The sequence below is a fragment of the Miscanthus floridulus genome, chromosome 4 (genome assembly GCF_019320115.1).
Source record: "Miscanthus floridulus cultivar M001 chromosome 4, ASM1932011v1, whole genome shotgun sequence".
NCBI lineage: Eukaryota > Viridiplantae > Streptophyta > Magnoliopsida > Poales > Poaceae > Miscanthus > Miscanthus floridulus.
In genome coordinates, this window is record NC_089583.1 from 102,807,839 (window position 1) to 102,829,473 (window position 21,635).

General features: G+C 44.4%; 1 protein-coding gene across 7 annotated transcripts; it reads left to right on the forward strand.

The window, feature by feature from the left end:
- The first annotated feature begins 1,702 nt into the window (after positions 1 to 1,702).
- On the forward strand, positions 1,703 to 16,020 carry LOC136552390 (ATP-dependent DNA helicase SRS2-like protein At4g25120). Of its 7 annotated transcripts, none has more exons than XM_066543949.1 (31): positions 1,703 to 2,208; positions 2,439 to 2,612; positions 2,981 to 3,151; positions 3,333 to 3,572; positions 4,150 to 4,191; positions 4,280 to 4,443; positions 4,957 to 5,143; positions 6,025 to 6,081; positions 6,166 to 6,271; positions 6,352 to 6,485; positions 6,577 to 6,651; positions 6,745 to 6,870; positions 6,956 to 7,084; positions 7,185 to 7,268; positions 7,713 to 7,826; positions 7,913 to 8,013; positions 8,532 to 8,598; positions 8,917 to 8,967; positions 9,970 to 10,047; positions 10,199 to 10,402; positions 10,499 to 10,537; positions 13,281 to 13,352; positions 13,422 to 13,508; positions 13,579 to 13,635; positions 14,084 to 14,247; positions 14,531 to 14,624; positions 14,810 to 14,860; positions 15,077 to 15,139; positions 15,241 to 15,300; positions 15,404 to 15,466; positions 15,761 to 16,020. In XM_066543949.1, exons 1-31 carry the CDS (start codon positions 1,792 to 1,794, stop codon positions 15,848 to 15,850), a joined length of 3,561 nt encoding a protein of 1,186 aa, XP_066400046.1. In that variant the 5' UTR covers positions 1,703 to 1,791; the 3' UTR covers positions 15,851 to 16,020. The 7 variants fall into 7 exon arrangements, with proteins under 7 accessions (XP_066400046.1, XP_066400042.1, XP_066400043.1 ...); XM_066543945.1 differs by having other exon boundaries at positions 15,241 to 15,296; XM_066543946.1 differs by having other exon boundaries at positions 13,281 to 13,508.
- The last annotated feature ends 5,615 nt before the right edge of the window (positions 16,021 to 21,635 follow it).

Here is a 21,635-nt window from a genome sequence, read left to right on the forward strand (position 1 = left end):
TGGCGGAGTACACCACTTTCCAGCAGCGCAAGTTCTTCCCGTTCCACCTCCGGCGAGCACCAGAGATGGAAGAGTAGGCCTCCGGAACGCGTCTCCGTCGTGGGCTTCACCTGCTCGGGTGAAGACGGGTGATTACGTTTTTGGGGAGTGTCAGTGGTGGCACGACTACTCGCCGGTGAACCTGTAGCGGTGCTTCTTCACGGCGTCCTTTTCTGCACTGCATCGAGCGGGACGACTACAACAGCAAAGCACCACCATGGCTTTTCCTGGTGCGAGCGGCTCCGCCGCAGGGTATAATCTCCTTCACCCTCTTCTGAGTTTCATTATCAATATCATGATGTTCCTAGGCAATACTGCTTTCATGTTCAACATGCTCTGTTTGATTGATTTGGATGATTATGCTAGTACTGGTTTTCTGGTTCCTTTTAATTTTGTGATTATCATGATCTTGATATTTGAGAACACATCTTTTATATTTGTGATCATGTCTGTGATGTTTCAGCTATGTAAAACAATGTTTCACATATATTTCGGCTCTATAATTTGTCTTATCATCATGTTAACATTTGTCATGAAGTGTTTCTGTCTTGTTATTCATGACTTCACTCTCCTTTTTATTGCGTTATTTTTATGGATTAAAATAAATATGAAAATGCATTATTGTTCAACAAGAACTCGCTCTATGCAGGATACATTGTTATGATCTTCGGATGACCGATTAGAGGCTCCCTACTCCTCCTTGTATAGTCCTGGGTTATGATCTATCTTGCTATATCTTGTCCACAAGTAGATAATATATCATGTCCTTTTTAGGTCTCTTGTGTAGCTTGATCGGTACAACCTGACCTATTTCATTGTTTTTCATTAAGACAAGGGTACCAGGGTACCAATAACCAACAATAACTTAATGTATAAAGATAAAAAATATATATATTTGGATTTGTTATGAATCAAAACACAAAAAATATTTTTTTGTGTGCTTGAATAATATAAAAATGATTGTTTTTGTTTTTATTCATATAAGGGCATAACTTGTCCAAAACTCACGAAACTTGCAAAATAGTTTTTTCTTGAAAATAATTTGGCGGTAATTTTTTATATTCAAATATAGTGTTAACTAATAATAATTTTCTCTAAAATTTAGCTTATACTAAATGTTAAAAATAGCATTTTACTACAAATAAGGAAGCCTCCATTTTCCTAAAAACACTTAGTTCACATACTTTATAGGAGAAATATATATCCTGACTGACTAATGTCGTATTAACAGGGTTTCTTGTATTTCTCATCGTGTACCTAGCATATGAATTGCCATCTTTTATGCATTTCTCTCATGTATACCGATCATAATTCATAAACATAGATACGAGCATTGTTGAGCGTGATCCTGAGGAAGAGCAATAGTACAAGGAGGTGATCGATGAATACAAAGAGAAGATCCCTAGTGACGCAGCATCTGAAAGAACCACCACTGTTACTTCTCAATTCATTTTTTTTCAAGGAGTGAGGTAATCTGTACCCAAGTGTCACGAACAATGTTAATTGCATATATTAATAATTTGGCCACCAATTGTTTTAGGACTGAATACAAAATTTGATAAATATACGCTGGAGCAAATTTTTTATATTTTTTTGAGTGGAGAGCAAATTTTTTATATGAACGCAGAAAAATCTCCTGACTTTCCAACCCAGTCCATGTGAATCCACTTTCAAAAGGGCGAAAACGCCGCGTGCCCGCCCATCCGCCACAGCAACCAAACCCTCGCCGACGGCGGGCGGCGGCGGGCGGCCATGTCGCGCTGGAAGGAGAATGCCTCACCTCTCCCGCCCTACCTGAGCGGCGCCTCCAACCCCTCCCATCTCCTCCCCTGCAAGCGCCTGCTGCAATCCCCATCCCCATGCCCACCGCCGCGCCGGCCGCTCGTCGACATCACTGGCAACGCGCTGGAGCAGCGGGGCGGGTACGGGTATACAACGCCCCTCCCGAAGGCTTCCAGGTCCTGCGGGTTCCTTCTTCACGACGACGAAGACGACATGAACGAGGCATTCTTGCGGGAGGTGGACGCCATCTGCGAGGAGCACGCGCGGTCCACGGCCAAGAAGGAGGAGAAGGAGAAGAAGCCAGCAGAGGAGCATAAGGGGACGGGCGAAGCGCCGCTCGTGGCGGCAGCGGGTATCATTGACGCCGCTGGAACAGAGATAGCAACGGTACGGTTCTTGTTTCATTGAAGTGCCTGGAAATGGGGCTAGGAATCCTGCGGGTGTATTTCATTTACAAATGCTGGATATTCAGATTCTAAGGAAATATGGAGAGCCAAGGCATGTAGGACGTTATTGTGGGGTTTGCAATTTTTTCGCTTTGAGGTGGGGGTGCCTGTTAGTGTCAATTTTTGAAAAAGGAACTCACATTGTTGCTCTCTTATTTGGACGGAAATTAGCTTGACGATGCTTTCTGGGAGGAGGTGAGCGCCATCTGTGAGGAGTGTGATGCCCAGTCTGCTGCCAAGAGCCAGGAGGGGACGAAGGAAGAAGAGGAGGAGGAGAGCTTGGTGCTGTCCTGCAGTGATGCTTCACTCCCCCCTGCTATTTCCATCACAGCGGATGTTGTGGAGGTATGTGAATATTTTGTGTTCATGATGCTGGTTTCTGATTCCATGAATCAGAGGAGGAAATTGGGAAGTTCTTGTATGGAGTATGGTGCATGGGATTGTTATAGATTGGGGGAGAATCCTAAAGTTAGGAGAGTGCTTCAGAGTAACTTCTCTCTGTTTTTTCTTGAACTGAAAAAGGTGTTAGGAAATGTCTGTGAAACATAGCAAATTCATGTTTATTGCGTGTGGCGAAGATAGGAAATGAACATGGACAATTTGGGATTCATTGTTTCTTGAAAACTTGAAATTCTACTGTGTTGATGTGCCTGATTTGTAAGAGAAATTTATTGTGTTTAATCTCTGTTGAATTTCTTTTGAGATGAATTTAGTTTGAAGATGCATTCTGGAAGATCAATGCCGTTAGTGAGGAGCACAACACCAAAGCTCATGCCAAGTATCAGGAGGGGCTCAAGGGGATGGAGGAGAAAGATGGATTGGTAGCATTGTGCGGTGATCCTTCAGTTTCCCCAGTAATTTCCATTGCAAAGGGGGATGGAGAGGTATAGCTTTTTTCTTCAGACAATGGAATGCCGAATAGTTGTAGGATGTTGGGCAGTTCTAGTTTCCTGTATCTAGAAATAAGGATCAGTACAAAATGGAAATTTGCACTGAATGATTTTGGTCTGGGATGAAGTTTCTAACAGAGTCCATTTGATTCCTTTTCTCTTGGGACATATTTAGCTTGTCGATGCACTCTTTGGGGAGGTTGATGCCTCCATCCACGAGGGGCATGCTGATATCTCTGCTGCTAAGGGCCAGGAGGAGCAGCAAGATATGGAACTAGAAAAGGAGGAAGATGAAGCGTGTGCTCCAAAGAAGTACTATGAATATTTGCACTCCTTGAATGATAGGCAGAAGGAGGCTGCATGTAATGATGTGGCTGTTCCACTAATGATTGTTGCTGGTCCAGGAAGTGGAAAGGTATACATACTAGTCCTTTTATCGTCACAAGGTCAACCGTGGTCAACCTGATTTTGTTGTTTCACTCTGATGAAGCCTTGGATTGAAATATCTGTGGAAATCATTCTAACATATCAAGAATAATAATATGTGAACATCTAAAAAATCCATACCTTTTGTTCTTGTGGTTGCTACAAATAAATACTGACTCCAAATGTTATGGAACCCAAATGATGCGATTCACCGTGACCAATTGTACTAAAAATAAAGTACATTGCAAGGGCTTTATTGTTCCAAATAATAAGAAGGCTGCAGAAGAACTGAACACCATGTTTTGTTGTCTGTCTCTGTCTCTCTTTTTTCGTTTAAGAATTTTTTAATATTATTTTTTATGATGATATGAAAATGAAACTTTCTTTTGATGTGCCCAAAATGGTTGCATCTCTTGTATATCTGTGGGTGATTTTACAGGCATTATGGTTTTAGATTTTACAAAACGTGCCATTTAAGTTTAATCTGAGCTTTATTGTTCTATTGTCTTGGGACTACCATGCTTTTGAATATACTGACTACCCCCTGTAACTGGCATGATCCCAAGACTTCCACAATGGTTGGTAGGGTGCTCACACTTCTCAAAGAGGTATGGTTTTATGTTTGGTATAATCACCATATAAGTGGTATCTAATAATATTTGAAGCTCACAGAGTCACTCATCTCCTAATGACTAGGGAATTCCACCATCAAACATTCTTGCTATGACATTCACCACAGCTGCTGCCTCGGAAATGAGAGAACGGATAGGAACAGTGGTGGGAAAGGCAGTTGCCAAGGAGATTGCAATAAGCACATTTCACTCATTCTGCTTGCAGCTTTGCAGAACACATGCTGAAAAGTATGTTTTTTTTTTCCTGTTGATCAATTATACTTAGGTGCAGTGGATTTCTGTATGCTTCTGCTCCACAACTGAGTTGCCGTATATTAACAAAATCACACAACACTTTTAAGCTATGAAGAAAATATGAAAGTTATAGGATGAAGAGCCTGCGCAAAAAATCATGTTCAATGTAAATTCATGTTATCAATATTTACTTAGATTATTTTCAGCTGTGACAACAAGCAATTAATAGTCCTAGATGCATAAATGATCATGATCACTTTTAAGCTTTATCAAATTACTTATAATATATAACTGCAATTCGATATCTAGCAAAGCCAAAATATATACAATCATAACTCAGTATATCACACTATGTTACCGTCTTGTTTCATCTTTGTGCTCTCTTTTTAATACCTTGCTGTTTCTTACAGTTTATCAAGTGTACTCACTGTTGCAGATACTTGAAGGCTTGGATATGTAGACATTTATTTAATAATTTTTTTATTTCCTCTTTATAATCATTTGAAGGCTAGGCTGCACATCTGAGTTCATAATCTATGGACATGGACAACAACGAAGGGCGGTTATTGAGGCAGAGCGTCTATTGGAAAAGGACAAAAATAATGGTGTTGGAGATACAACTAAACAGTATGATGGGGACATAAAAAATTCTTTCAAAGACAAAGCCAAAAAGTGGCAGAAATTTATTACACAGGTGCCTTCTACTTTTGATGAAGAAATATTTGTTTTCAGTGACCTCTTTGCGCTGATCCATAGGAGTTTTACAAGGATTCCAGGCAGTCACACTCACATTTCGTTACTGTTATTTTTCTGAAATTGCACAGCAAGGTTGTATCTGCCTAAACTGGTCTATATGTTTTTTTATAGACTGTATCTGCCAATTCTCACTGGTCCAACCTTCCTGCCACAAATGCATATCACAAAATATTAAAGGAACAGCTTTACCGTGGATCCAAGATATTGTCATGGTCTTCTGGAATCTGGAGGCATATAAAGCCAAATGTAGAATGGATTACTCCAAGTTTCTCAGAAAAATAAGTAATCCAAGATCCCAATATAAAGTACATAAGTGATTGAGTTCTAATTAAGATATAAGGTGAAGTTGCAAAATTATTTGCAATAGAATTGGTAGACAAATTTAAACTGGAAGATATCTCTGAACTATGTCTAAAACTATGCACAAACATCTTGGGAGTAGATCTGAAAGCTCTTCTTTTATGTCACAAGTTGCATTAATACTAGTTGACCCTAGCTCGAAAGTTGTAGCTAGGATGACATCCTATGTGGATCATATTTAGCTTCCAGTGATAGAATTGTAGTCATGGCTAGGAGTTTCATAGTTTGTACTATTTCATTGTCTGTCATATTGGTTTATGCTGTTGGGCTTACTGTTAGAATGCCTATCACACTAAACCTTGTGGATCAAACCTATTAATGTGGGCTGTGTGGAAGCAGTGTCTAGAGCTTTTCAGTAAAAAAATGTTTTGTATCCACAACATGGGCTGATTTGTTTCCATGTTGATTTTATGGTAGTTGCATTTTGTTTTGATCAAACCTTTCCGTCTTTCTTTAAAGGCAAAAGCTTCAGGTAGAACTCCAGAGGACTATGAAAAGAAGGGTGATTTGACAGGAGTAAGCTGCCCTACTTTGTGTCATTCATTTTTATGTGCTTCATTTTAACGACCAAATTAACAGCCTGCATTCTTTTTTGTCTAGGCTTCTGTTCTTTGGCATTACAATGAAATATTAAGATCTTGTAATGCTCTTGATTACCATGATTTTATTAACTCATCCATAACCCTTCTCACGAACTTTCCTGAAGGTAGTTTCAGTTCTAATCTCAGCACATCATTAGACTTTGATTACTTGCTGATTAAAAGGGTGTGTTCCTTGCCTGTACAGTATACAAAGAGTGTCAGGATATGTGGCGGGCAATTGTAGTTGATGAGTTTCAGGATACCAGTGCTATGCAGTATTGTCTTCTGAAGATTCTAGCTTCCCACAATCATATAACTATTGTCGGTGATGAAGATCAGGTACACAAATTTGATATACATATTATCATCCTAAAACCTTTGGTTTCTTATTTGTTTTCCCTAAGCTTTGTCTTCTCTTATGTTATGTTAGTCCATCTTCAGTTTCAATGGTGCTGATGTATCTGGCTTCGATTCATTTCGTAGAGATTTTCCAGATCACAAAGAGGTAACTGCGTTGTGCTGTTGTCTGCATGGAACTTTCAAATTGTTTTAGTCCTGTATTGTTCTGTTAAGTAGCTTGTTATGCCAATGACTGCAGATCAGGTTGAGCAAGAATTACCGCTCCACACGTGCAATTGTTGAAGCAGCAACTGCTCTAATTCAGAACAACAGTAAGCGGCATCATCGTAAGCTTGTAGAGACCGATAACCCTTCTGGTTGTAAGGTATTCTTGTAGATTGCACTGATGGATCGTTGCCATTTGTTCCCATATCCTTTCAGTTACATATCTAATACTTAACTTTGCATAGATCACTGTCAAGGAGTGCCACAGTGAAGATTCACAATGTGCATTTGTTATTGACAAAATCATTGAAACTACGTCTAGTACCGCTGAGGGGTGCAACTTTGGCAACATTGCTGTCCTATATCGAAGACAGGTTGAAAAATTTATGTAGTCTATTTTAATTTTGAACGATATTTCTTTATGCTTTCAAAAAATATGTCTTTATGCTTGCGACCTAACTTTCTCCTGCACAGGTAACTGGCAAACCTTTCCAAGTCTCCTTCCGCAACAGGAAAATTCCCTTTAATGTTCATGGTGTGGCTTTCTACAGGAAAAAGGTAGTTGAATTTAGTATTCTTCCAACATTCGTTGCAGAGTAAAAATTTCTCATGATTTTCTGCCTTCCTTTCATAGCTATCAATTTTATAGTCCTTTGTTCCAGACTGCCAGTAACATTTGAAGCTTGGAAATTTCTTGTGCTTTCCAAATTAGGAACTGTTCTTTATCTTGGAAGGAATGGAAAAAAAACCCACTGGAATGTTTTACATGTTCATATGTTATTCTAGTTCGTGATGATAAATACCTATTTATTATATCTATATACTTGTATTGACGGGGTTGATTTATGGCCTATTGTTCCAGAATTCAACCACCTGAGCTTGACACTTTTTATCTTTAGCAAATCCTATGTTTTGGGTAGGGAAGCAACAATACTTGTAATAACCCTTTGCATGCTATCATTTTTGTCACAATGTAAGTGCTTTACCTTGCAATCATTCTAGGTGATCAAAACTATCATGGCAATACTTCGGACCACATTACCTGGTTGTGATGATGGCCCGTGGCGTCAAGCCTTCAAGGCCCTTTTACCTAGTGACAAAGAAGAAAAGAAGAAGGTTCAACTTTACCTGATTAAGTTTTTATACCCTATTTATGCTAAATTTACGTAATTTTGATTATCTCTGTGCTTTCTAACCATCAGATTATAGATCATGTTGAAAAGATTTCACTGGCTAGAAAGTGTAGTTTTATATCTGCTGCTAGTGACATCTTCAGCGCTAAGGTCTCTGGTACCTTCAAAAGGTTGTTCTCTTTTCATTGTTTACTTACTGTTATCTAACATCATAAAGTTCATTGACAATCATGTTTTATATCTGATGATCGTTATCGGCACTTTTTATTCTTCTCTCTGCTGCTTGAGTGACAAATGGTTGTTGGCTGCTTGACAGCAAGCCTGAGATGCATGCATTAGAAGTACCAAACTTTCACATCTTGCATACAGTTTGGGGAAGAAGCTATTACATTTGTTTTTTTCCCTTAAAGAAGTTAAGCTTTCTTTGGAATTAAACCTGTTAATGAAAATCTGAATCATGTTTGCATATTCTCATTGTTATGTGGAGATTATTATCGTGTATTATATGCATGTTCTGTGTGTCTTGAGCTGTACAACCACCTCCAACTTAAGAACCATTAAACAAATCCCATTTTAATCTTAGTCTTGACACCTTTTTTCTTTGAGTTATTGTTCTTTATGTTATTTCCACGCTTAAGTGTCAAGCATAGTATGACTTTATTATGATTTTCTCATTTGTTGACACTAGGGCCCAGATTACTCAAGGACGTAAGGTTTTATCGACCTTGGATAGCCTATCAAAACTTGTTGAAAGGGTATGGAACATTTGTTCAACTGGCAATTTTGTACTGTGTATTTTGCAGTGTACAGCTATGTATTGTGTATCTTCAGTGTTAGTACATCAGTGCATATTAAGTAAAAGAAAAAAATGATTCATAAAGAAAATAAACATCTATGGAAAGTATACATAGGTAATTTACCCACAAATTTTGAGGAATTCAGCAGAGGTTCTACTATTACTTTATTTCCTCAAAACATGGTTATAGTATTATTTTAAAAGTGTATACTTTATATTATCTTGTGCTTAGTTCTTGAAGAGCTATAATTTTTTTCTTTGCTGCTGTCTATCCCAGGAACAATCAGTTTCAGTCATCATTTCCTCTGCGGGAGACATGCTACCTCAGGTACACTTAAGTCTTAACTTGTTGCAATTGTTTTCAATAAACTTCAACTTTAGTGAATTGCACGGATAGAAATAAATGACTTAAACCAAAGTTGTTCCTTTGTTTTAACAGTAATTTGTATGTGCAGTTGTGTCATTACTTCATGTTGTTAACTTGTTATAACTTATTATAGAGTAAATTTCACTGGCGGTCCTCAAACTTGTCTCGAGTTCTCATCTAGGTCTCGGTACTTTCAAATTGCACATTCAGCTCCCTAAACTTGTCCCAAGTTCTCATCCAGGTCCCAGTACATTCAAATTGCACATTTAGCTTTCTAAACTTGTCCCAAGTTCTCACATTTAGCTTTCTAAACTTGTCCCAAGTTCTCATCCCGGTCCTCAGTCACTGACATTATTGTTGACCCATGCATGGTTTGAATCTAGTTTTATGATCAGATTATGCTAGGTGCCTAGTGTAAATCATTTATGCTGCAAAAGTATAAAGATATGCAATAGACCTATATATACTTTGCTCAGCTGGCCCTTTGGACTGAAGGATGTTGTGTCGCACCTGGCCTGCACCTCCTGTAGATTGATCAATTGCATTGATAGGTAAGGATATCCAACGGTGGTCATACTTCTATAAACCACTCCTAGGTCATCCATGCTGATATATGCCCTTTGTCCTCAACAGCCCATAATCGATCTACTAATTTTCCCTTCAATACTTGCTTACACTAGTCATGGTAATTAAGGCCATGGGTTCAAGTACCCACTCCTTTACAACAAAGATGTTCAGTTCCTCCTATGCCATGGCTCGGTGTTGGAGATATTAAAATATCGCCAGAAACATTGTTTTGCAGTATTGTGCAGCCAGAGTATCTGGAGATGCCAATTGTTGGTTGTCTTCTTGTCATACCAAACCTTGAGGAACTTTTAGCTAACCGCTGCTAATCTTTGTTAAATATTTGCACTTATTTTTTATTCAACCCTTGTTAAAGTGTTTGTTGCATTTCGTTTGCAGAAATATCTCCTTGAGAAGCGTGCAGTTGTTGATGTTGATAATGGCAAATTATTAAATGAAGATAGCGATATCAGATCGGTAAGTTCAAACCCCATTGATGCACTTATTTTATACATTTATCCTCCACAAAAACTTAGTTTGGATGTTGTGCTCAGAGGAAAATTATTTCGAATAATTCTGGATGTAGCATATACAAGAGGTTATATCAATTTTCGTTGGATTAGTGCAGGTCCTTCAGTTTTTAATGGATGATGTGTCTGACTTCTTGTCAACACATTTTTCTAGTTCAATGGAGAGAAGCAAGACCGACGAGAAAGGTTGTGCTTCTACACTTCAAGCTTTCATTGATTATATATCTTTGAGGGAAACTGAAAATTTTCGATCCCGAAAGGAGGAAAATAAGAATTCTATCACATTAACAACTATTCATCAGGTCTGTTCTCTTGAATTCAATTAATATTGTTGGCTATGCCAATTAGTAATCCTTTGACACTAGGAAACATGCTGATAATTCCTTTTCAATTTGTAGTCAAAAGGTTTGGAGTGGGATGTCGTGTTTATTGTGCAGGTATTTCTTCACTCTTCAGGACGAGCTTGCATATACAAATACTCCCTATTTATGTAGTGTTAGGCAGACAGTGTGGTGGCCATTGTTTTTGAGGCGCCGCGGCGAGGCGCGGCGCCCGACCCCCTTCACAACGCCTAGGCGTTTGTGGCGGACGCCTAGGCGACGCCATACGCATATTGTAAGGCGTTGTAAGCTAGAATTTTATATACTAGTGCCTGCTGGATGCTACATAAAAGAAAGCAAGAGCCTTATGTTTGAGGAGGCAGAGCAGAGAGTATAGCATATTCAGAGCAGACAGAGCAGAGCAGAGCCTAGCATAGCATATTCAGATTCAGATTCAGAGCAGAGCTTGAGGAGGCAAAGCAGAGAGTATAGAGCAGCAGTACAAGCACTCAAGCAGAGCAGAGCAGAGCAGACAGAAGAGTGGGTGTCCAAGAAGCCCGCCTCTGCCACTGCAGCTGCCTCCCGTGGCCCGCTCCACGCCTCCGTCGACGCCAAGCTCCAGACGCTCTGCCAGAACATCGCCGCATCCAAGAAGAAGGGCGCCAAGAAGCCCGCCTCCGCCACTGCAGCTGCTGCCACGTCGTCGTCCACCCCTACCAGCAACTGCTCCTCTTCGCCGTCCTCCGACGACGCGTCCTCGTCCTGCCACGAGTCCGCAGCTGAGTCCTCGTGCCCGTCCCCGTCGCCGTCCGCCTCCCCCGAATCGTCGACGGTGCCGGAGATGCAGCAGCTGGACTTCAGCGAGGCGCCGTGGGACGAGGCCGCTGGCTTCGCGCTCACGAATTTCCCGTCGTACGAGATTTGGAAAAGCAGAGTAGCGGCCGGCTGGTGGACACGAGCAGAGTAGCAGCCCAGCGGAGGTCGAGGTCCGTCCGCTGCCTTCTTTCTTCCTCTCCCCTCGCCCGCACTCGCGGTCAATGACTCGCGCGGTCGATTTCCCACGCGAAGAGGCGCACGCGCGGTCGATTTCCCGCGTCTCTTCCGTTTCCCGCGGGCGTGCGGTCGATTCCCCGCGCGGCCGCGCTCTTTTTGGCGCCCTTACCCTACGACCAGCATCCGGCGTCCGCGGCGCGGTGGTAGGCGTCCGCCCGACGCCATTCGCGCCTAGGCGACGCCTAATCCTATGAGGCGGACGCCATACACGCTGAGGTCGTGGCGACCCCGACGCCCAGGCCCTCGACCATGCCTTGTCGCCTAGGCGACGACTAGGCGACGCCTCAAAAACAATGGTGGTGGCGTCTGGCACCTAATTGCTGATTAAGAAGGTGAAGCGGCCACCTACGTGGTCTAGTAGTGATTAGGTTCTACTCCTTCCGTCCAGAAATGTAGTAGGGATTACCTTAGCTAGCGCATATCGAAGAGTTGGAAACTCCTTGCCACTATAGAAAAAAGCCGTTGATGGATCAATTTGTGTAGGTGGGTCTCAGCTTGGATCAAGACACTCGGATTTGCCAATGAAGTGTACTGCCTTGGAGGAGTAGGGGTTGTAGGGGAAGAACCAACCTTTTCGGGTTATGGGAAGTCCTATTGAGAGACTGGATTAAAGAAAGAAGAAAAAAAAGTAAAAACAACAACCTATAGACCCAGCACAGTGCCTATGAAGAATAATGAACGTGGACCGGATAGGAATAGGACTCATTAGGCAGAGTGGCTTTCTTGAAGGCTTGTCTTCTTTGAAACTTGAAATTCGTATTCAAAGTTCAGCTAGACGCTAGGCGGAATCTAGGCGCTAACCCATTGCCTAGCACCTAGTCGGGAGTACTCGGTCCTAGGCGCTCCTAGGCGTTTTGGCAATATAGCCACAAATTATATATATATATATATATATATATATATATATATATATATATATATATTATGTATATTATGTATATAACTAGTAGTTGGTAAATTAGTCAATAGATAGCTAGCTGTTCAAAAAAAAACACTAAGTTGTGACTTATCTGGATGATTTCAGCAGCCTCCCATCCATGAGCACACCATATCAGCAGCTGGTAATTACAATACAAGTGGATAGGACAGTAATATAAGTGCACAACACCAGGGGCGGATCTGCAGCCCAGGCCTCTAGGGCCCAGGCCCTAGTCGTTGGGCCATCAACTCCACATACCCCATGTAATTTCAGCCCAATAATGAAGGCACAGGCAACAACAAACCTAACCCTCCGCCTCTGCTCCTATCCGCCTCCCTCCGTCCCTCGCACGAGCGCGCGCCCGCAGCCGCACCCGCGCCGCCGCACGGGAGGAGGCGAGGAGCCTGCCAGCCGCCTGTCGGCGCCACCTAGCCAGACAGCGCTGCGCCGCACGCCATTCCGCGGCGCACCAAGCCCTCCCGCCGCGCCGCTGCCCAGGCGCCCATCCCATCTTGGCCCCGGCATCCCGCAGGCGCAGGGTGCGGGCCACACCACCGCAGAGCGCCACGCCGGCCGTCCCTGCCCTCCAGGCTCCAGCTCCAGCTGGCTCGAGCCCGGCGCCGGCGGCCCCTGCCCTCCAACAGTCCAGCTCCAGGCCCCTTTGGCCTCCCTCCGCTCCGCCTAGCGCCGCGATGCGCGACTATGCCCCTAGTCGCGGCGACGGGCTTCGCCCAGCGACTAGGCGCGCGTAGTCGCCGAGTAGTCGCCGCCTAGCCGAACTTTGTTCTTATTAATAAATATATGTTTCATGCATATTGATATATTGCATATATTAATTTATGAAAACATACTTTTTGTTTTTATGTCAACCATTGCTTCTTCACATAGGCAAATGATTCGGAAATTCCTTTGTTGCATGAGTACAATGGTACTGTGAAAGAAGCTGGAAGCACACTGGAGGTTTGTCTCAAAATTATATTTTTACTTATCTATGTTCTCAATATATATTCTAGGACTTGCTCATTACAGGAGGAGAGGAGGTTACTCTATGTTGCAATGACACGAGCTCGGAAAAAGCTGTACATCTTGCATGTTACAGTTGACTCTAACCGTCAGGCAGGCTATTTACTGTACCATGCTTAACTTTAAGCAATATCATTTTTTTGAACTGACCTTGCTTATACAGCTTCTGCAACCTTCACGTTTCCTCAGAGAAATTCCAGTTCACCTTCTTGAGGTGCAGGTGAGCAATACCATTGGATCTAGTTTTACTAAATCTAATCCTTACCTAAAAACTCAGCCGGTGGGAGAAAGACCATCCCCACGGTATTGTTTGGAAGAAGAAACCTCAGTCTTGAACTACTTTGTGAACTGAAAACTATTTTTCCGATGGTAAGGTAAGAATACAAGTGGGTTAACCTAAAACCCACTCCACTCAACTTCCACCTAATTGATAGCTCATTTGGACATATGATATGATACATAGCCAAAACAACTAGGATGAGTCAATGGGTTGGCTTGGCCTTTGTGTCCCTAGACTTCTGAGTTCAAGTTGCCTCTATTCCCTACCATTAAGATTTCCCAATATGAGCCAATTTGCTTATTCTTTCATCAGCAGGCATACTCTTATGTAATATCTTGTATGTACATAATTCTTCTTCACAATTGTTTTGTTTTTTGTTAACTTGTAGGGCGAAGAGACTCTGAGAAAAATGCCTGAACGGTCTTCAGGTGATATTCCTTTTGATGACTCTGAAGGGAATATATCAATCGGAAAGCCAGTTATGGGACAGAACGAAGCTTCACCTTATCCAGAACTGGCTCAAGGATGCCTTGCTAATGAATTCTTGAGAAAGTAAATCATCTTTGTATGATCTGATGTTTCATTTTTAATTTTGCTTCTTGTGGATATTTGGAGTTTTCTAGTGGTGAAAAAACATTATTTCTCCTTTGCATAATCATTTCAGTTTCTGAAGAACAGATTCATCATAGCCTACCCCAACTTGTTTGGGACTTAAAGGCTTTGTTGTTATTGTTGAAGAATAGATTCATCATATTCATGCAAAGCTTTGCTTTGCTATGTTATTTGGTTTACATTTTCCCCCCTCGCTTAACTTGGTTCCTTATTCATTTTATAGGTTCGACATTGATGATAGATCGGTAGTCTCACATATATTTCATCATTGGGGCAAGAAGCAGGCATTTCAAAATCCAAAGAGATTACTTGAAAAGGTACTGAATTCTTCACAGTACGTGAACACTGAACACTCTGGAATCTGGATACCACCAGGCTAGGATACTCTGATGCCTTCCACTATCGCAGTGACCACACGTTTGTGACATTTACCACTAAAGCTTTGGGATTGCCAGTGCCCTTCTATGCCTATTTCATGTTAGATGTATGCTTGAATTTTCAGATCAGTTTTGTGATTGATGAACGCCTACGTGGTAAAGGATACAAGCGCAAGGTGACCCCTTTTCCTCTTTCCCATATCAAAGCATCACCGGACTTATTGATTCTCCTATCAGTTTATACCTGTTCTTCATGGTTGTTTGTTGTTATCTCGCTGGCAATGTTATTTGTCATCATCTGTACTTTGAATGGGCGAAGGAACAATGACAAAAGTTCTCTTGTATTCGAGAGCTTAACCTGGAAAAAAACTGATGGCAAGTTTCTTATCCAGGATGTCTTGCGAAAGCTGAAGTCGTTCCTAAGCGGTGATGAAGCATTGGGCTACGCACAATATGTGAGTTTAATTATTGTTGTTATATTCCTCGGTATCACACCTGACAATCTTGTTAGTTTTCCTTACTAAATAAAATAATAATTCAGTAATGTGAACTTCAGGTTATCAAGTGGGAACAGATTCCAATAGAGAAGCGGAGCCATTTGACGAGAGAAAGGCAGGTGAGATCTTGGGCCATTACAAATATCTTGCACTATAGAAAATGGAGCTATTTATCTGTCCTTCGGTGGACCCTTTTGTGACCTTTTTGTGGTTTTATTTCAGGAACATTTCCAAAAGCAGAGGATTGAGAACTCTATGGGTTCGTCAGAACCCACAGCCAAGCAGGTCAGCTATCTCAGAACTCCTTGTTCATCTCGTTGCATCAGCATGTTAAGGGCAGACCCAGTGCCGGAGGCTTCCACATGAGTGGGGTCTGGGAAAGAGAAAAACCGAAGCAAGCCTTCCCCCCACAAATCTGCGGAGAGGCTGCTTCGAACCCGCGTGGTGCATCAGCATGTTAGTTTGTCGGAATTGCATTGCTGTGCATCTGTGCTCTTTATGATTCTGCTTGTTGTTTTTGAAGCCCATGTTGCTCTGTATCAGAATACTAAACAGAATTCGTCCCTGTTTGTCCTCCAGATATCGTACCTTCGAAACCTGGGGTGCACCATCACTCCGACTTCTCGCTTGCACGCATCAAATCTTATCGAAAAGTACAAATCGCTCTGACTTGGTCGATGGAATTCGTGCTAGAACCATAAAGCCATACACCTTATATGTTTATGTACATGCTGTCCATACTATGATTGTAGTAGTGCCCACTCTATTGTAGCGTTGTGCACTGGATACATCAGGGTTGTATGACAGCTCCGATCATATCTATTTTCTGTTCTTAGCCATATTCCTGTAGTACTTGCTGTATTGCTGTGACACCAAAAGTGTTTGCTTCCCTCGGGCCTTGGCAGTGGTACTGGCTAACCATGTACTCCATTCATTCCAAATTATATGGACTCCATTATGTTTATTATTCATGAAATAAAAACCATTACACTATAAACTGTTATTTAAGCAAATGAAAAAAATAACACACATATAAAGTTCTAGACCCAACACGTGACCCATTATTGTTAAACAAATTCAATAAAAAAACTGATACATATCAAGCTTTTTTTTCCGATCAATTCTGGGGAGCATCGCTCCACTTACTTTTATTGAATGAAGGAGCCGTGAACACAGCTCAACTTTACAAGCATCCAACCCTGGCATCGCGGGGTGATACAGTGGATTTTGCGAGGGGAGAGTGTTACAGGAGTGCAATACAGTCCTGGATGTACATTTTCCAGGTGTCAACCAAAGCTCTCTCTCTCTTGAATCGGCAGCCCCAGCGATCAAGATCCTTGATGCCGCGGAAAACAGCGGTGGTCGGGAGGTCCTTATTGTCGAAGATCATAACATTACGGGTTTTCCAAATGTTCCAGAGGGAGATGAGCATGACATCCATTCTCACCTTGGCGGGGAGAAGCAGTTCTAGGCCAATGCGCCAAGGTTGGCGCTGTAGACCGTAAGGGACCGACACTCGCAGGCTTTGCCAAATCCTTCGCGCCCTGGGGCAAGAAGCAAATATATGATCGCCGGTCTCTATGGTACCCGGGCAAGCGGGGTAGTAGGACTCTTCCAGCGGCTTCATGTGCTTTTCATAGAGGTTGCCCCGCGAGTTCATCCTATCGAAGTGAACAAGCTACCCAAAGAACCTGAGTTTGCCCGGCAGCCGAGATGCCCAAATGAGGGAAAGGCCCGCTAGGATGGTATCGCCAGCGTGAAGGACCTCATACGCTCCACGGGGGGGGGGGGGGGGGGGGGGGGGGGGAGTAGCAGTGTTAAGGCACCTCCGGTCCGGGGAGAGGTGGACAAGACGGGGCTGAAGGGAAGCGCCCAGACCGATGGATAGGGTGTCACGGACGCTGGCAAGGGGTCTGTAGCTGTGGGTGAAGAGAGCCGGGAAGGTACCTGCCAGGGGTTGCGAGCCGAGCCAGCAGTCGAGCCAGAAGGAGGTGCTGCAGCCATCACCAGCATGAAATGAGGGAGTTGCTCGTGGATGATGCTGTCAGCTATACGGGCCGCCTGCTACTGATAGAGGGACATGGGCCATGACCACACTGGGCCTGCTTGTATGTCTAGAGTCAGTACAAGAGGAGGCAGAGAGAACCAGGAGGGACATCTAAGAAATATTCAGAAGACAAATGTACTGTTCATCTTCCTCCTCTGGTCTCTCTCTCTAGGTCTAGAGTACTCTTCCTCCAGTCCAATCCTCCATTCCCGATTGCTTGCTGAACTATGACCTTCCTTCCTCTTGAGGTTCTGTATCCTATTACTCTCAATCAAGTTACCAGTGAACCAATATAGTGTGGTTGCTAACGGATGCGTCCCTAGAAAGAGGTGGGTTCGCCGTCACCAATATCGGGAGGGAAGTGGTGTTGGAACCAAGTCTTCCAAGGGATGATGTTATGCCCCAGAAGCTTATGAATGAATTTCATTAGGAGGCAGTGGTTTTGATCTTCTAAGTTTTTGACCCCCAGCCCATCGGCCTCCTTGGCGTGGCAGACATGCTCCCAAGCAATCAAGCATTGAGAGCCGTTACACTTGTCACTCCCAGTCTAATGAAGGCACGCCACCGACTGTCGATCTTCTCACGCACCGTCTTGGGAAGGAGGAGGGCAAGCATGTAGGGATGACAACGGGGATGTACCCGTCGGGTATCGTCGGAACGTTCTCTTCCCCGCTACGGGGAATTCATCCTATCCCCGTCCCCGTTAACTGTCTCGGGTATAGATTCTTACCCATCTCCATACCCGTCGGGTATCGGTCGGGTAACAGATACCCAGCGGGTACTGCATACTCGATAAAGAAGGATACTTGAGAACGCAGCTTTGCAATCGGAGACGTTTCTTCTTCACCCGGGTATAAGTGTCGGAGTCTCGGAGATGCCGAGGAGAAGGAACAAGGTTGCGAGGAGGACGAGCAAAGGTGGCAGAGAGACCGAACTGAGGAAGCGAGGGGCACGAGCGCTCGTGAGGCAGACGTGCTTGTGCTGCTGGCGGAGATGGTGAGAAAAAATTAAACTAGGGTTCCTAGAACACACAAACTATATATATGATTGTTCAGATTTAGGCCAAAATACCTATGTTGAGTTTCTTTGGGCCTAATAGTCGCATGACAGCTCAAATAGTCGGGTTCCCCAACGGGTAACGGGGATGGGTAAACAGGGAACGTTCCCGTACCCGCTATACCCGTCGGGGATGGATTCTTGCCCATTTAGATGTCCGCGGATAAAGATATGATCTCATCCCGTCCCCTAATGGATCAAATACCCGTCGGGTATCGGGTATCGGGGCCCCGTTGCCATCTTTAATAGACAGGCCGCCAAGGACTAAGTTCACCAAGATAACACGCCCACCCGAGCTAAGGAGCTTTGCCTTCCAGCCGGCCAAGTACTCGTCGAAGGAGGAGACGAGAGGCTGGTGTGAGAGGTATGGATGGTTGGATATAATATGGGCTTGGCCCATATAATATTTAATAAATTAAATAAAATTTTATGGTACGTAATATTAAGTGTTGTATGGTTTAATAGTGTTAGAAATTTAGGCATTTTTATTGTCAATTTAATCCAGAAATATAACATTAGCAGGTTCGTGACGGCATATATGTGTATGTGTACATCTCTAACGAACGCTACAGCATGCAGAGATGACGTACAGATGAAAACAGTAAAAGCTCAAAGTACAGTAATCACAGAGATTAGAGTGTACCCAGCGGAGGGTCCCATGCCGAGGGCATCGGAGGCTCCATTCGCACTAGTCGACATAGTGTGTTGCTCGAAGTCACGGACCACAGTCGATGCAGAACGATGTTCGCAGTGCAGTTCTATGAACGGATCACTAGGAAGAAGACGCCTTGCTGTTCTGCGGTCAATCACCGGGAAGATGGGTTCCGAGAGCGATCGTCACCAGGAAGAAGACGTACGTAGACGAGCAGTCGCGGATCGCTCCCCAAAAACCTAATCGCCGCACACCCCGTGCAAGGTTCTCAAGCGGGCGAGGGTTCCGAAGGCACCTGCTCTCCCGCTACTCCATGCGCACAGAGGTACGGGACTGGGAAGCCAGAAGGCTACTGAGATGTGGTTTCTCTCGGGAGCAGTTGCGGAAGACGGAGATCTGGACTGACGGAGGACTACTAATATATGGCTGCGACGGGAAGGGAGAAAGGCAGCGGAGAATCCCAGGAGACGAAGAAGCGGAAGCGAAAAGGACGGTAACTGACACAATCAGTCCGCCTCCACCATCAAAGGAAGTAACTCCCGTGATTATGTGTCAGTTACCGTCCTTTCCGCTTTCGCTTCTCCGTCTTCTGGGATTCTCTGATGCATTTTTTCCTTCCCGTCGCAGCCATATATTAGTAGTCCTCTGTCACTCTAGATCTCCGTCTTCCGCAACCGCTCCCGAGAGAAACCACATCTCAGCAGCCTTCTGGCTTCCCCGTCTCGTACCTCTGCGCGCACGGAGTAGCAGGAGAGCAGATGCCTCCGGAACCCTCGCCCGTCTGAGAACCTTGCATGGGGTGTGCGGCGATTAGGTTTTTGGGAGCGATCCGCGACTGCCTGTCTACGTACGCCTTCTTCCTTGTGATGATCGCTCTCGGAACTCGTCTTCTTCCTGGTGATTGACTGCGGAACAGCAAGACGTCTTCTTCCTGGTGATCTGTTCGTGGGACTGCACTGCGAACATCGTCCTGCATCGACTATGGTCCGCGACTTCGAGCAACGCAGTATATCGACTAGTGCGAATGAAACCTCCGATGCCCTCGGCATGGGACCCTCCGCTGGGTACATTCTAATCTCTGTGATTACTATACTTTGTGCTTTTATTATATTCATCTGTATGTCATCTCTGTATGCTGTAACGTTCGTTAGAGATATACACATGCACATATATGCCGTCACAAACCTGCTAGATTAAATTGACAATGAAAATACCTAAATTTCTAACATGGATGGCGTCGCTGTCGTGCAGTTCCTGAATATGGTTCTTGCGGCGACGCTCGGAAGCAGATGCGTGAAAGAAGCGGGTGTTCTCGTCCCAATCGAAAGCCATACGGATAGAGAAGCGCTGACGCCAGTAGCTTAGCCTATCCCTGAGAGTCTTGGAGGGAGGCAGAAGCACAGGAACGGAGATTGTGTTCCTCAGTACACAGTGGCCTGCATTCTTCTAGCTGATCAAGGGCGTCGACGAGAGTGCGGAGGAGGTCCATCTCGCGGATGTCGGGGGACTTGAGGCGCTTAGCCCAGGCCCTACATTCACGGTGGCACTCTTTGATACACCTGCACAAGGGAAGATGGGGGCCCAATCGCGCCCAGGCGGTGTTCACCGCGGCAGCGAACTCAGGTTGACGAACCCAAAAGTTCTCAAAACGGAAGCAGGGTGACTTGGGGAGTCTGGTTGAGAGGCCTGGAGCGGGACATGATCAGAAGTTGTCTGAGTACGAGCAGTGAGAGTGGTGTTAGGGAACAAGGAGTCCTAGGCGTCATTCACAAAGGCTCTGTGTCTCTGTCCAGGCGGACCAAGGTGGGATTGTCCCGGCGGTTGGACCAAGTGAACTGCCGCCCGAGCAACGGGATCTCAAGCAGGGCAAAGTCGTGTATAGTGGAGTTGAACCAGGCAGCCTCAGTGGCATGGAAAGCCTCATTGTTCTTGTCATCAGGGAACCTCACCAGATTGAAGTCGTCGAAGATGATCCAGGGATGAGAATATGCAGGGGCTAGAAGGGAGATTTCCTCGAGGAAGCCTTGCTTTTCGGAGTGCTCGGTTGGCGCATACACAGCCGTGCAAGTGAACTGGCCCCCGTCAGCCAGAATGGAGAGGGTGACCGAGACAGAGTGTAAGGTTTGGGAGGAGTGGCAAAGGCCGAACATGGAGGCGTCCTAGGCGAGGAGGATTCCACCGGAGGCCCGACGGCGTCGCGCGCAACATGAAGGAAGGAGCGGAGCTTGGCAGCAGTGGGGGGAGGAGAGCTTGGTTTCTTGCAGGCCGGCAATGGAGGGCGCTGCATTGATCAGTTCAGAGAGAACGTCATCACATTTCTCACTTTGGCCAAGGCCACGGATATTTCAAGACAACAGGGAGAAGGTTTTATGCATCAGTAAACAAGAGGAGCACCAAGGGTAGCACGAACATGACTCCATTGACGGCACAATTAAGGTAGGATACACGTTACAAGGGTCTCCTCCGAACCCTGACAGCAACACGCACACACTAGGAAGAATAGTAGATAGTGAGGTGAACAAGACACACGAGCCACCCCGAAGCTCGGACACAGCAACATAAAAGTAAAGAAGAGGCTAGGCTCAAAAAAAAAAAAAAAGTAAAGAAGAGGCCATAAGGGCGAGAGGCAGCTGCGATTACGGTGACAGAGAAGCTGCCAATGTCTCCGAGGAGACATGACACACCAGCGGGGACACCAG